This window comes from Gymnoscopelus microlampas (assembly GCF_963454915.1).
Source record: "Gymnoscopelus microlampas genome assembly, chromosome: 4".
NCBI classification, from domain to species: Eukaryota; Metazoa; Chordata; class Actinopteri; order Myctophiformes; family Myctophidae; genus Gymnoscopelus; species Gymnoscopelus microlampas.
In genome coordinates this window covers 48,719,833-48,736,656 of record NC_139941.1, presented here as the reverse complement: position 1 = coordinate 48,736,656, position 16,824 = coordinate 48,719,833, and the positions used below count along the sequence as shown (strand labels likewise).

At 43.1% G+C, this 16,824-nt stretch overlaps 1 protein-coding gene across 1 annotated transcript in view; it reads left to right on the top strand.

Moving 5' to 3' along the window:
* The window catches only part of kiaa0825 (KIAA0825 ortholog), a gene marked incomplete at its 3' end in the record, with an annotated part of 226,214 nt that overhangs the window by 107,213 nt on the left and 102,177 nt on the right, over nucleotides 1-16,824 (top strand). Inside the window, exons 21-24 of the mRNA XM_084055537.1 lie at nucleotides 4,734-4,761; nucleotides 4,804-4,914; nucleotides 14,248-14,409; nucleotides 15,315-15,361. Of these exons, the coding sequence (XP_083911663.1) occupies nucleotides 4,734-4,761; nucleotides 4,804-4,914; nucleotides 14,248-14,409; nucleotides 15,315-15,361 (348 nt within the window). The remainder of the gene's footprint in view (nucleotides 1-4,733; nucleotides 4,762-4,803; nucleotides 4,915-14,247; nucleotides 14,410-15,314; nucleotides 15,362-16,824) is intronic.

Sequence of the window (16,824 nt, the reverse complement as noted above, 5' to 3'; positions counted from 1 at the left end):
TTTTTGAATAGTCAAAGAAATCTAAAATGACACAGATGCGTTCCCGGTCTTAATGGGTTAACAAAACACAAGATATGAGACGTTTAGGGTTTTGACAAAAAACGCTCGTCATTGCAAATTTCCCTGATATGTATAATTTTGATGATTGATCAACAGCAATATGGGGGACGATGGGGCTGGTTGCAGTCAAATAAAAAAGAAGCGTCTGAGATTCATGGCTCCTTCTGCCGGCTGACATTCCATAAATATATCCGGGAACAATTAAATGAGATATGCTTCTTGTGTTTTCTTTTTGTTTGTTTTTTAATTGAGCGTTCAAACCTTGATGTATTGCCGTCGACCCAAAGCCATTTTTCATGGGATAAAGAAAAACCTTCCTCGTCGAACCGAGGATCTATGAGTCTTATGAGTTCTTAAATGATGAACCCGCTGTCATCCATCCATCCGTCTGTCTGTCTGGGAAACAACGTGCCGCCGCGGCAGCGGACGGGAAACACAGGCTTTCGTTCGGTACCTGACCTTTGACTTGTGCGTTCTCGTGACGGCCACTCTTTTTCCCAGAACTCCCCCCGTCCGTCTGTCTGTCCGTCCGTCCGTCCGAGTGATCAGAAACCCCAGATGGATGCGCCGCCCCCCTTCCCTCCCTCCCCGGCCGTCCGCCCGTTCTCGTAAAACGGATGATTCAGCATCGTGCTGCCAAAACCCCTCCTGGCCGGCGCTGACGCGGACAATTAATCCATTAAGACCGGGAACGCATCTGTGTGTCTTTTTTTAAATTTCTTTGGCTATTCAAAAATAGCAGATCTACAAGCTCATAGCGCGGCTATGAGCTTGTAGATCTGCTATTTTTTTTTAAAATCTTGAACATCTGTGCAAATCTTTGAATATGTATATGTTTTAAAGCGAACATTTTTTACTCCGATCTGTGCTTCTGGGGGTCCCTGGAGCAACATATTTTGAGAAATACATATCATTTTGGGGGTCCTTGACATGGAAAAGTTGGAGCACCACTGATATAGCAACGTCATTATTTTTTTTTAAACTGTTTGTAGAGTATATATCCAAAGATTTGCACAATATTTCACGATTTTTCAAAAATAGCAGATCGAGTGCCGCGCTATGAGCTTGTAGATCTGCTATTTTTTAATAGCCCAAAGAAATCTTGACAATGACACACGGATGCGTTCCCGGTCTTAATGGGTTAAAATAAAAAAAAAGAAGAAAGAAACAAAGACAGACAAGAGAAGAATGAAATAAAAAATAAATCAATCAAACGCTGAGTAGATTATCCGCCACTTCCAAGCAAGCGCTGTCCGTCTCAGTGACAGTGAAAGAACGGGAAGAAGAGGGTGGGGTGGGTGGGTTGGGGGTGGGTGGTGGAAGTGGAGGGAGGGCCGGGGTATAGTGAAGGAAGGGTGATTATGTATCACCTGTCGGAGGCATTCTGTAGGATCATTACTATTCATTACGCTAACCTTCACAGGGAAGTGACGCCCAGCTTGTAAACAATCAGAATACAGTGTTGTCAGAGAGAGAGAGAGAGAGAGAGGATGGAGGATGTATCCAGTCAAAAAACAACCCCCCTCTCCACTATCCACCCACCTTTACCAGGAACCCCCCCCCCTCGACTCCCTAACAACCCTCCCCTCCCCACTCCTCCTCTCCCTCCCCGCGCCTTGTCTTTGCAAAGTAATTTGTAGAGGAGAAGATTATTGTTCTCCATCATGGTGACCCTGGCCAGGCTTGACGGCATGCATACACAGATGAAGATGAATGCAGTTATTCCTTTGGCGGTGGTGGTAGGGAGAGAGAGAGAGAGAGAGAGAGGGGTTCTCTTTCTGCCTCTTTCAGGGCACATTGGCCCTAATGACATGATTGATAGGCTGTCCCGCATCCGGAGCGGCCCTCATTAATCACCCCGCTGACTGAATCCAATCATCTGCTTCACCTGCCCACTGACGGACAGGAAAGGATACGAGGCGCACAGGTGCTGACATGGATGCACGGACACACACAACGCAGAGAGAGAGGAGACGAGACGAGACAACACCGACAACCTGCCGCCATCTACTACTGCTGCTACTACTACTGCTACTACACCGACACATCGACACGGTCACGACTTTTTTTCTGTTCTGGCCCCACAGTGGTGGAATGAACTTCCCACTGATGTCAGGACAGCAGAGTCACTGCCCATCTTTCGCCGCAGGCTGAAAACCCACCTCTTCAGGAAACACTACCCTTCCTCTTTGCCTAGCCTACTTGTTGTTAACTAGTTGTAGGAACTATTGTTGTATTGTTGTATTGGATCTATTAGCTCGTGCTCATTTGATTTGGCTATTTTATCTCATGTGTTTATGAAAGTAGATAGCTGATATATTGCACTTTTACCTTAGCGCTAGGTATACTCTTGGTTGCTTGTTTTTACAGGAAATGCACTTAAGACCTCTGGTGATTAGTAGTTTCGTTCCCTACCTATGTTGAATGCACTTATTGTAAGTCGCTTTGGATAAAAGCGTCTGCTAAATGACTGTAATGTAATGTAATGTACACCCCCACCTTAACACCCTGGGGCTATGCACCCTTGGCCGAGGGAGACTGAAGCCAGGTTTATACTTAGTCGTACCAAGGAGTCGTGCAGGCCTCCGAAATAGCCGATCCACAAGCTCAGGGCGCGTCGGGTTCGCAACGCGCCCTTAGCATAAATTTGGCATGAGGGGTGGGTGGGTTGCAGTGGTGGAAAAAGTACTCACATTTCTTGCTTAAGTAAAAGTATCAATACTGCAATGCAGAAATACTGATCAAGTAAAAGTCCGGAATTAAAAATTGACTGGAGTAAAAGAACAAAAGTATCGCCATCAAAATGTACCGAAAGTAGAAAGTGCTCATTATGCAGAATGTCCCATTTCCAGTTGAAAATGTATAAATTATTGTCGATCTACAAGCTCACAATGCATCACATCACGATGCATTGTGAGCTTGCAGATCTGCTATTTTCAAATGGCCGAAATGTATATAGGGCTGAAGTGGTTGGTGTGTTTTGCAATAATAATCAAAATCTACAAAGTAACTAGTAACAAAAGCTTTCAAATCATTGTAGTGGAGTAAAAAGTACAATATTTGCCTCTGTGATGTAGTGGAGTAGAAGTAAAAATACCTCAAACTTGTACTTAAGTCCAGTACTTGAGTAAATGTACTTAGTCACTTTACACCACTGGTGGGTGGGGTGTGGACGTATTGTATGTATGTATGGAAGGGGGACGGGACTCCTCTTCCTTCCTTCGCCGCTAGCCTCAATGTCAACGGCCGCCAAACGGTGTTACAGGCTGACAGGCGACACTGTTCCTGCCACCTCTATAATTACAAAGGTGGCGGAGAGAGAGAGGAAGAAAGAGGGAGAGATGGAGGGAAAGAGAGAGAGAGAGAGGGAGAGAGAGGGAGGAAAAACAATGACAGGAGATGTATGTGATGGGAGAGGGTTTGATGGACGGACGGGGGTGTGATATCCATCCACAGAGGAAGGGCAGGGAAATGACTCTGGCGTCGTCTGGCTAGGAGAGCGAACATACTGCTACAAGGACTTTGCTACACGAAAACGTGCACGCGTGCATGCACACGCACACAGGCACACACACACCAATCATTTCCAGTACAATGGCCTCCTCCACCATCCTTCCGTTCAAAACCCCCTGCATGCCTGTAGTACTGTAGTTCGAACGGTATAATAAAAACTGCAAAAAAAAATATTTTGTCACACATTGGTTCAATAATTCCGTGGACATTTCTCACTCACTCTCTTAGCCTTGACTCGACTGACTTGACTGACGAGTTCCTCTCTCTCTCTCTCTCTCTCTCTCTCGGCGAGCTTTGAGGCGCTCCACAACAAAGATGACGCCTTTCTCTTCCCTCGCCTAGGATTTCATTTTTCAAGAGAGCTCACTTTGTTCTCCGGAGCGAAGGGTGAAGATTAGAAGTAGAAGACATGTTAATTAAATCTCCTGAACGACCGACGACGGCCTGAAGGTTTTTCTGTTCTCCAGTGGAATTCAGAGAATGACAAACCTATTACCAGACTACCAGAGGTCTTCTTCTCCACCATTCATGGTGCTGGTGAAGCAGAGGCTGAAATACAAAATAAATAAAACGAGGAACGGTTGTGTCTCTTTTTTAACCCTCCTTTATCACAGTCTTCTCACTTTTTTGAACACTTTATGTTTATTATTCTTTCTTTCTCTTTTGTTCGCTATATATTCTCCTCTTGTGGTCTCCCTCTCTCTCTCTGTCTTTGCGCTCTCTCTCTTGTTTCGGCCTTTTCTGCCTTTATTTTGGATAGTACAGTAAAGACAGACAGGAAACGGGGAGAGAGAGACGGGGAGTGACCATAGATATAGAAACCTAGATACCTCATTGGCCGCTGCAGTTCATTGAAGCGACCTGTATCGCAGCCGCCACATTAGAGGGGGCACGCTTCCTGACTCCTGGCCAATCACAGCGAGTCTTTTCCGGGACTTGTCAGAATCAAGTTGTCATCGAGCTCAGGAATTGAACTTGCGACTCGCTGTCAGGCTGCAGTAGAGCCTTTAGTACGCGCCTTAACCACTAGGCCATCGGCGCTCCAAATTAATTGTTTCTTTTATCTTCGTTTTGCTACTCTCTCACTCTCTGTCTTTCTCTTTATTTCTCCATTCTCTTCCCTCTCTATCTCTCTCTCTCTCCCTCTCTCTGTCTCCCAGTGTGTTTGAGCGAGGAGGAGGAGGAGCAGGAGGAGCAGGAGGAGGAGGAGGAGGAGAGGGCGGGGGAGCGTCGTCTGAACTGACTGAGCAGAAAATGCTCCTGATGCTGCTGGAGGTGTGCCACGTTGCAGGTGGCAGTGACTACCTGAGGCACATACATCACATCATCCAAGGCAATGAGGTACGGAAGGCACTGCCTCTCTCTCTCTCTCTCTCTCTCCCCCACACACACAATTAGGTGGCTGCTGTGGCCTGCCGCCGCAGGCTGTCTGGGGGGGGGCTGGCAGTCTGGGTGGTGTGGGCAGTGTTGCCAGATTCTTGGCGAGAGAAATAAGCAACCGGGTCTACGAAAACAAAGCCCAAAAGATGCAACTATAGGGAGGCCATGTCAGCACTTTAACCCACTGAGACCTGAAGCCGATTCTACATGTCTCCTAAATCTCAGCAGTATTCTGAAAAACGTATGTTTCTATATCAGTGGTGCTCAATCTTTTTCATGTCAAGGACCCCCAAAATTATATGTATTTGGCCGCGGACCCCCATCAAAATATTTAGTTCCGGGGACCCCCAGAAGCAACGTTTTGAGTTAAAAATGTTTGCTTTAAAAATATATATATTCAGAAGATTTGCACACATTTTCACGATTTTTCAAAAATAGCAGATCTACAAGCTCGTAGCGCGGCACTCGGTGCGGCGCTATGAGCTTGTATATCTGCTATTTTTTAATAGCCCAAAGTGTAAAATAAAGCTTTTTAGCTCAAATCTAAAAATGACACAGTTCCAGGTCTTAATGGGTTAAACCTAGCCTGATTATCAGACTGAAGCTGCGTGGAGCTTCAGTATGACATTGGCTGCAGTGTATAGGCGATTACAAGGGGGAGGGGATTCGAATTTCCCTAAACCAATCACAAGGGATCCACGGATCCGCCTACATCTGACATCATCACACAGCTTGATTTAGCAGATGTTCGCTGATTGGCTTGTCGTTAGACCCATCCTCACCTCACTTAGACAGTACATTTTTGTACCAAATAAATCCTAGGTTCACATTACAACACCAGACCAAGAGAGGCAGTTCACTCAGAGAGTGGGCGGGGTCTATGGTCTGGGACCAGGCTACTTTAAACCTATATACATCGACTATTTGAAAATAGCCGAAAAAATCTTGAGAAAAAAATATATTTTTTAATATTTTTGAAACTTTTGCCTCTGGCACACGTTTTCAGATGGGGATACGCAGACAATTAGCCTACATATCCATCCAGGAGGGGCGAGATCCCAAAGTGGCGGTGGCGGGCGCCGCGGCGGTTGTGGCGGACGCCGCGAGCGTCGCGGCGGTTGTGGCGGACGCCGCGAGCGCCGCGCCGGTTGTGGCGGACGCCACAACCGCCGTGACAACCGCCCAAAGCGCCGCGAGCGCCACGTAGGGTCCGCCATCCGGGCGCGGCGGCGGTTGTGGCGGACGCCGCGAGCGCCGCGCCGGTTGTGGCGGACGCCGCGAGCGCCGCGGCGGTTGTGGCGGACGCCGCGAGCGCCGCGCCGGTTGTGGCGGACGCCACAACCGCCGCAACCGCCGTGACAACCGCCCAAAGCGCCGCGAGCGCCACGTAGGGTCCGCCATCCGATCCATCGACCATATCTGCGCTCTTCTGGCGCAGCCCCCCCCCCCCCCACCTGTCCCCCCCCCCCCCACCTGCGTGCCCCCCCCCCCCCCCCGGGACCCCCCCCTGGGGGGCCCCCCCCGCCCAAGGGGTGGATAGTAATAATTGTATATTTTGCGCATTTGATCCAGAGCAGTTGAGATTTGATTCGGCCATATCTTTCTGAATTTAACTTGTATTTTTATAATTGTATTTTTTATATGATCTGTAAAGTTTATATTTTCATTTGCTACCAGGCATGGATTTATTATAATTTATTATGTTTTTCCTTATTTTCTTTCTTTATTTACACGTGCGTAATAAACGAAAATGTTGAGATTTCATCCGCCCAGATCTTTCTGAATTTTTCTTGAATTATTATAATTTTAATGTTTATATGATCCGTAAATTTTATATTTTCATGTGGTATCAGGCATGAATTTATTTTAATTTATTTTATTATTTTATTTCATTTATTTACATGTGCCCGTCCGTCCGTCCGTCCGACCGACAGACAGACAGACAGACAGACAGACAGACAGACAGACAGACAGACAGACAGACAGACAGACATAGATCTGTCTGTCTTCTTATTGACGTAACCATGGTAAATATAATTAGCTTGCATAATGTTAATAGCCTAATATAATAATATAGCCTATCATAATTATGTTTGGTTATAACCGTGTAGCCTACAGTATAATATATTTATATTATCTATCTATCTATCTATCTATCTATCTATCTATCTATCTATCTATCTATCTATCTATCTATCTATCTATCTATCTATCTATCTATCTATCTATCGCGCTGCAGAGCTTGTTGATCGGCTGGCTGTCTGTCTGTTGCATTTAACCAGTGAAATGAATGAGGATGCGATGAGTTGTGAGTTTATAGATCAGTTATTTTCTGACCGGCACACCAGGTTCATTGACCAATGACCCAAGCTTAATTTATGCACGTAACATAATATACCGACCGACAGACAGACAGACAGACAGACAGACAGTTTCTGTCTGTCTGCCTGGAGAATAAGTGTGCTTATATTATTAAGTTCTGCAAGCACTTAAGTTGCTCTAACATATATGTTGCAAGGTCTATCAATAATAATAATAATAATAATAATAATACTGCCACCGGTGATAAAAACACAATGTATTGACACAAGGAATTAACAGTCAGTCACACTTTTGTGGATTAGGCTACAGTAAAATTGTAATGACACATTTCAAGGTGAACTCTGCAGCCGCACCGAGACCCTCCAAGCCATCGGAGAGAACCCCTGCTCGTAAAGCAAATATATAAGAGATTACACTTTGCATTTGTATATATCGCTTTCTATGAGGACATTATCTGAATATGACTTATGACCGATAAGAGCTATAGAGCTAGCTTATAAGAGCAAAGAGCTGAGTCCAATAGTTAGATGCGTGTGTAATTGCGCGCATGTAAATAAATGAAATAAAATAATAAAATAAATTAAAATAAATTCATGCCTGATACCACATGAAAATATAAAATTTACGGATCATATAAACATTAAAATTATAATAATTCAAGTAAAATTCAGAAAGATCTGGGCGGATGAAATCTCAACATTTTCGTTTATTACGGACGTGTAAATAAAAATAAAAGGAAAAAAATATATAATAAATTATATAAAATTCATGCCTGGTAGCAAATGAAAATATAAACTTTACGGATCATATAAACATTAAAATTATAATAATTCAAGTAAAATTCAGAAAGATCTGGGCGGATGAAATCTCAAATGCTTCGTTTATTACGCACGTGTAAATAAAGAAAGAAAATAAGGAAAAACATATATAATAAATTCATGCCTGGTAGCAAATGAAAATATAAACTTTACAGATCATATAAAAAATACAATTATAAAAATACAAGTTAAATTCAGAAAGATATGGCCGAATCAAATCTCAACTGCTCTGGATCAAATGCGCAAAATATACAATTATTACTATCCACCCCTTGGGCGGGGGGGCGTCCCGGGGGGGGGTCCCGGGGGGGGGGGGGGCCAGAAGAGCGCAGATATGGTCGATGGATCGGATGGCGGACCCTACGTGGCGCTCGCGGCGCTTTGGGCGGTTGTCACGGCGGTTGTGGCGTCCGCAACCGCCGTGGCGCTCGCGGCGTCCGCCACAACCGCCGCGGCGCTCGCGGCGTCCGCCACAACCGCCGCGGCGTCCGCCACAACCGCCGCGGCGCACGCGGCGTCCGCCACAACCGCCGCGCCGCACGCCACCGTCACATTAGGATCTCGCTGTCTCTCTATCCATGTGGGGGTCCTTGACATGAAAATGTTTGAGAACTACTGGTTTAAACAATAATCAATACATTTGGAAACAAGCCCAAATAACCGACTATACACTTTAAAAACAAGCCAACAAAAAAACAGCAACCTCGCACCTATCAATATTTACACACGACTTTATAGGGAAAAAACAGCCCAAAGTCTCTTATAATAAGTGGACATGGCAACACTGGTGGTGGGTGCGTGGGGGAGGGAGGTGGGTGGGCAGTTAGGGGGGTGGGGGGGGGTGTAATGGATGCACTGATGGCCCCAGGACCCTCAGAAGCTGAGACTGTACAATGGTTTTGTACCGCATGGCTGCCACCATCACACATGTAAGAGTAATTAGGGCTCTGGTGGTTGTGCCAATGTGCTGACATCCCCCATGGCCTGGATTCAGTATACCCGCCGGAGAGCTGGCACTGCCAGCCACAGGAGCTGGACACAGAAACAAGCTACAGATAAGACTAATAAAAACACAGTCAGTCACTTAACCACTTAAAGGGATATTTCACTTTCAAACATGTTTGTGGTCATTTTAACGTCTACTCAGGCTTTTGTTTTTAAGTCATTCTCCGCCAAGAACATAAAAAAACGTAATTACTTCCAATTACCAATTCTGCCAAGCACGTAAAAAACGTAATTTTGAAAAAACGTTGATTTTATAAAGATCTCGCCGTTCTTCATCTCTCGTAGTAAATATATCATTGTAACACACCCGGATAGGGAAATAACGTCAATCCAAGATTTCCGTTTCCGTCTGCTTCCTGTTTAAGTCTCCCTCTGAAACGCCTTTGAATCTCGGCTTTGTTTTTCTCCGCCGTGGTGCGTCAAACGCGCTGTTTAGAAATTGCTACTAATGGAAAATGGAAAGTCGCGGATTGAAAATTTGTTCTCTGGGCCACTCACACACAGGGATGTGCACAGATAGACTCTATACTAGGTGGTGCTAGAGCATCTGCCCTTTGCCATCTTGACCAGAAGTGCCCTTTTGGAAAAATTAGAAAAAAAAAAAAAAAAATCCAGTTTACAGCAGGGATCTTCAACAGGGGGTCCTCAGAGTTACTACAGGGGGTCCGCCAAATCTTTATGTGATATGATTTTTCTTTTTACAATAACCACTCGAAACCTAGCATCCCTTTTCTGAGGAGAACTTTAGCCAAAAATAGCAGATCTACAAGCCCACAACGCCTCGGCTTGTAGATCGGCTATTTTTGGCAAAGAGGTATAGGTGTAGAGGGAAAAAAGAGCAGACCAAGTAAACGAAAAAAAGTATAATTTACTTGAGCACCTGCCCCTCAAAATGTCTGTGCACGCCACTGCCGTCCGTTCACGTCATATATGGTGGGTTTACACGGGGCTGCAGGAGAAAGACTCCGAGCCGATCGGAATGTTTGTTGTCTTGGCGACGTCCGCGTATAGCCTGTGTGTTTACAAACGATTGGACTTGCGATCATAATGAATATAATTTCTTTGTGACCTGTTGAAAGTTTAAAAAAAAATACGAAATTGCTGGCAGTGGGCAAACACAGAAAGAAATAAGTCTGGCAGTGAATGCGATTTCTTGATTCAATATTCAGTAATCTTATATTCATTGTATCAGACACGCCCCCCTTACTGTACAAAACTTCAAACTCCATTTTAACCATGTTAGATTAATTGAAAACACCTGTCCTTGGTTCTGGTGACTGATATTGTCCTTCTAATAAGTGAGGGGCCGTGTTTTTTCAATTACTTTTTTTTATTTATTTATGTTTTTAAATGGAGAAAATGAAAAATATTTAATTAATGAAAAAAGTAATTGAAAAAACACGGCCCCCTTCACATATTAGAAGGACACCAGAACCAAGGACGGGTGTTTTCAATGAATCCAACATGGTTAAAATGGAGTTTGACGTTACAATGGGCTTGTGTGGGAAGGGGGCCTGTCTGATAAAATGAATATCAAATATCTAAATATTGAATCAAGCAACTGTCTAGGTAGACATTAAAATGACCCCAAATACGTGTCAATACGCAACATTCATACAGATACTCATCACAACATACAACACAACACAACACAAAGACACTAACTCATAACCTGTCCAATACGTATGACTATTACAATTTATTCTTAAACATAATTGATAGATCTCTTAACTCATCCTTAAATCTAAAAAATATTTAGTGCGATGTAGAGCTCATATTACATCCTCTAAAGCATTGGTTCTCAAAGTGGGGTCCGAGGACCCCCAGGGGTACTTGAGGGGGTTCCAGGGGGTCCCCAGCTAAATGATAGATTAGGCACCACATGGACCCTTATGGGTCTGTAACTCTGAGAGCGTACAAATGGAACCAAATGGACCCTTATGGGTCTGTAACTCTGAGAGCGTACAAATGGAACCAAATGGACCCTTATGGGTCTGTAACTCTGAGAGTGTAACAAATGTAACCAAATGGACACGGGTCCATTTGGTTCCATTTGTACACTCTCAGAGTTAAATTGACATAGATGTTACAATATAAATTGCGGTCCAAGTCATAGAAATGGCATTAAATGGGGGTCCGTAGCGTAATGCATGTCAAACTGGGGGTCCTTGAAATTAAAATGGTTGAGAATCACTGCTAGAGCCGTAAAAAATCTTCTCTTATGGGGGGTCCCTGGCATGTCTTTTGAAATGGGAGTCGGCGGGCTAATAAGTGTCAATTTGGGGGTCCTTGACATGAAAAAGTTTGAGAACCACTGCTCTAGAGAGTTTTTTTTTTCATACCACTTGTGTGAACAAATATAATTTTAACTTTATTCTTAAAACGTACCTTCAGAAATGTAAAAAAGAGTTGAATGAATGAATGAATTCCAGGGTTACTGACATACTTATTAAACGTAACAGCCTGGCGGTCCTCTGTACCCAGCCAAGGTCAATACAAGGTCAAGTCAAGGACAGCCGAGGTCAGAGTAGAGATGGAGGCTGCCGGGTGGAGAGGAGGTTTAGAGGCCGTGTCAGCCTGACTAATGGGGATACAGTGGAGGCACACCAGGGTGCCACCGTACACACACACACACACACACACAGGTTTGTATTACTTTACTTGTGAGGACATCAACGCTTTAGCACAGCCATTGTATGTCATTTAAAAAATATATATATATATTTTTAACCGTAAGCCTTAAGCCGAAAAACAGCAGATCTACAAGCCTGCGACGCGTTGTGGGCTTATAGATCGGCTGTTTTTCGGTGCACGACACTGGCGCTCAACTAAGTATAAATCATGTTTAACTCTAATTCCAATCCCTAAAGCTAACCTCTAAGACACCTAAATGTCTAATCCTGACCTGAATGTTTTTCTAATTGTAAACGTATCTCTAAAAATGTGTTTTTTTTAACTATAAAACAACCATTTGCATTGTGAGGACCAGGAAAACGGTCCTCACAATGTATATTTCTTCAAATTCTACTATACTTGCTCCTCGCAAGTATAGTAATACACACACACACACACACACACACACACACACACACACACACACACACACACACACACACACACACACACACACACACACACACACACACACACACAGAGGTTTGTATTACTATTCTTGCGAGGACATCAACATTGTTTTGGGAGGGTCATTTTTAACCCTAGGCCTAAAGCTAAACCTATTTACAAGCTGTTTTAGTTCGCCGTGTTGTGAGCTTGTAGATTTTCGGTGCAACGACGACACCAGCGAACTAAGTATAAATCAAGCTAACTCTACTGACCCCTAACCCCTACACCTAACCCCTAACGTCTAACTCCCCAACCATAAAAGAACCATTTTTCTTTTGAGGCTGACACACACACACACACACACACACACACACACACACACACACACACACACACACACACACACATACTGTACAGACACCCACATGTATAAACACACACACACACACATTCAAAGAAATTCACATGCACGCCACACACACATACACCTAACATAACACACCGTATACTTTGTCCTTTTCGGTTGCGGCCCCCCTCCCTGTGGAACGCACTCCCTAACCACATGAGCGAGCCCCCCAACCTTCAAATCTGTCCTCAAAACCCACCTCTAAACCCCCCCCCCTGTTATCACAGTTTTTACTTTTAGATACAGTATAACCTATTATTTTACCTAATGAAGCTTATTTATCTTTATTTTTTAATTATTGCTCCCCTAAAGCAACTTTGAGTACTTAGAAGAGCGCGTACAGTATATAATTATCATAATTGTTATTATCCAGTCATTCCACAAAACCAACAGCACTCACTCCACCAGAAGATACACAGACAACAGTAAGAAGTTATAATATAGCTTATGTCCCTAACCCCTCCACACACACACACACACACACACACACACACACACACACACACACACACACACACACACACACACACACACACACACACACACACACACACACACACACACACACACACACACACACACACACACACACACACACACACACACTCTCTCTCTCTCCACATCTCACAAAATGTCACCGTGCTCTCCGGTTGTCCTTTATTTTCATCATCATCTATTTCTGAACATCTAGTTCTGATTAATTTCTACTTTTGCTGCTGGGGGGCCGACCGGTCAGGGAATATAGTTGGATGGAGAGAGGCTGGACGTTGGGGTTGGGTGGAGGACGCTCACAGCCCATAAAAAGCTGAATATGAACATCATTATTATTACTTTTCTAGTTCCGTTGGGCCAGTTGAAGTGGGAATACAGAGATACATTACAGAGCCCATCACCACAGTCCCTTCATTAGGATTTCTGCGAGTGTAATAATAGACGTTAAAATAGCCAATAATCTTCATAATTGGCTCGTTTCCTTGGTCTGTGCTAATTTTGTATTTCTCATAGACCTTCAACTGGGGGTCCCGGGGTCCTCAGAGTTACTGCAGGGGAAGTGTCCAAATCTTGTGTTCGATATACAGTAGGAACTTTTTATAGTATTTACATTAACCACGCATCCCTACTGTATATTCTGAGGGGAAGATTATAGCCGGAAATAGCACAACACGTCGCGCTGCGAACATTTGAAACTCAAATCTTTGTTTCTGGGGGATTCTACAAATGTCTTCTAAATCCTTATTAAAAAAAAGTATGTTGCTATAATCAGTGGTTCTCAAACTTTTTCATGTCAAGGACCACCCAAAATGATATGTATTTGGCCGCGGACCCCCATCTCAAAATATGTTGTTCCAGGGACCCCCCAGAAGCACAGAAAAACATTTAACTTTAAAACATATACTGTATGTATATTAGAAAATGTGCTCAAATGTACAAGATTAAAAAAAAATAGCAGATCTAAAAGCTTGTAGTGCAGCACTCGGTGAGCATGTATATCTGCTATTTTTGAATACCCAAAGAAATCTTAAAATTACACAGATGCGTTCCGGCCTTGATAGATTAATGAGCAATATGAACAAATTCAGTTCAATAACATGAGGGACAATGATGTTATCTCATATAGATTCAGAATGTTATTTTATTTTATGCTAGATGACTCCCTCTCTCTCTTTCTCTTGGATACAGGAGCTGTTGATGAGGAAGTTGACCGCGACCACAGGTGACGATGAAGGTTGTCCTCCCTGCTTGGTGAACTTTGACCTTGGCTCTGGGGATCACACAGCGGCTCTGCCCCGTTTCAACCCTCTCACCCAGTTTGACCACGTTGGCAACAAGAGACTAGATCAGGTGAGTTCACCTATCCATGGGTCATCGTCATCTACCAGTGTTCATTTCGACGAAAACATTTCGACAAAAACAAAATAAAAACTAAGACTATAAATATATTGACAATTTCGTCAACAAAAAAAACTATAGACTAAAATGTTAGGGAGGAACTATTGGAGAAGAGATCCAGTATAACTAAGTCATTTTATGTTTAGTTGCACTCCGGTGTCGCACACTGAAAATAGCAGATCTACATTTTCACAACGCTTGTAGATCGGCTATTTTCAGCATGCAACCAAGTGTAAAATCAGCCATTACGACGCCATCGAGGCACAGCCAAAATACATTACAATTACGAATACAAATACAAACTTACGATTAGGGAACATACAGTAGCATGCATCAAACAACTGATGCTTCCCCTGGGATTTTATGGCACTTTTTCATGAGTATTCCGCACAACCTTGGTACTGTGTGTGTGTGTGTGTGTGTGTGTGTGTGTGTGTGTGTGTGTGTGTGTGTGTGTGTGTGTGTGTGTGTGTGTGTGTGTGTGTGTGTGTGTGTGTGTGTGTGTGTGATGGGGGTCGGGCTTGGGTCAGGGGTGCAGTTTTAGGGATAAGGACAAGTTTAACCACTTTAACCATGATTTTTTACTACTTACACTATGAGCTTGTAGATCTGCTATTTTTGAAAAATCGCGAAAATAAGGCATCAGAATGTGTCTCTAGTCTCCTATATCTTATACCCGATTCTTCCACAATTCTCTATAGGTCTCTCGTTCCTCTAGCAGGAGTCAGAAGTGAACATTTAAAGGTGGGGGATGAAAAAAGTGGCACTTTTTCTTTCTTGTTGCCTCCTTTTATTTGCAAAGAAGTTGAACGGCATTAAAAAGAGACGTGCTCTGAATGTGCACTTCTTCTTCTCAGGCTTTGAACCCGGCTCACCTTGTAGCACCGCAGACCTTCTCCCCAGAGTATGAACTGCATTAGATATTCTGTCCTTAAATCATGATACAGTATACGTCTTGCTACAGGTAGTTTAAGGTTCAATGGTGCAAGGAAGTTTAATTCTCTTCCCTCTTCTTTTTTATATTATTGTTAGACAATGTTTTTCTTTTTTATCAGATATAGTAAAGTTTAGAGGTCAGAGAGAAAGGATAAATCAGTTGTATAACACAAGTTAAAGCGGCACTTTTTTAATGAATTAAATGTAATTTTGTCCAATCTGTATGGTAGAGTATGTGCATACAATATAACTTATACAATTGGGGTGGTTGTATTTTGTCTCCCTGCTCTTTTATTGAGACATTTAGATTGTGTAAAAGGTCATGTCTCGCATAGACACAGGATCTGATTCAATTTATCCCCTGAACAAGCAGGCAGGCTCTATTAGCTCAATGATAAAAAATTTCAGCTCTTGAGTAGGAAACTGGGTTGAAATCCGGGGTAGAAGAGGGAAGTTACGTAGTGCAGCTTTAATACAGACCGCTGTTGTTGTGTTCCAAAATAACCTCAACTATATGAACCCACCGAATGTTTTCTTTTGAGTGGCAGGTCCGTGTTTTTGTCTCGAACTGAATTCTGTGAATCGCAGTTCAAACAGACAACTAGTGTTGATTTCGTCGACTAAAACTATGACAAAAAATGTTCGTCGACTACCTTTTTTCACTGACGAAAACTGAATAGAAACTAAATAAAAACTAGCCTAAGATGACTAAAACTAAGAATAAATATATTGACAATTTCGTCAACAAATAAAAACTACAGTAGACTAAAATGTTAGGTAGGGACTAGTTGATAAGAGATCCAGTAGATCTAAAAGACAAGTTATTTTATGCTTGGTTGCACTGGGAAGTTGCACTCTGAAAATAGCAGATCTACAAGCTCACAGCTTGTTTTTTTATGACTCAACTGTAGATTTGGTTGACTATAATCTTATGACAATTTAATCGACTAAAACTAGACCAAAACTGAAACATTTCAGATGACTAAAATATGACTAAAACTAAATGGAATTGTATTCAAAAGACTGTGACTGAAACAAAATAAAAATTTGCTGTGAAAATCAACTCTGCACCAGAGGTAGCTCCATTAGTAGACAAAAAGACGAAGTTACACAGACAGACTTGTCTCATAAGATAATTGGGTTTGCCTATTATGACATGCTCAGAATAGGCACGCTATTTTTCAAGTGATTAAAGCGACTGCACAGGAGGGGGTACAGAGGTGGGGAAATGACCCCATATCTGCCTTATTGTACTACTCATCTCCAGACGGGTAGGCAGAAAGAAGCATTTGGAAATTGTGGGAGCCAACATGTTTTTTCTTTCTACTTCTTGGCCGGATTAGTAGCATCAATACTTATTATTTTTTCTTTCTTTTTTATCCCTTGTAATAATACCCGCTTTGCTGCCGTTGTTTTTTGAAGAACAGTCAC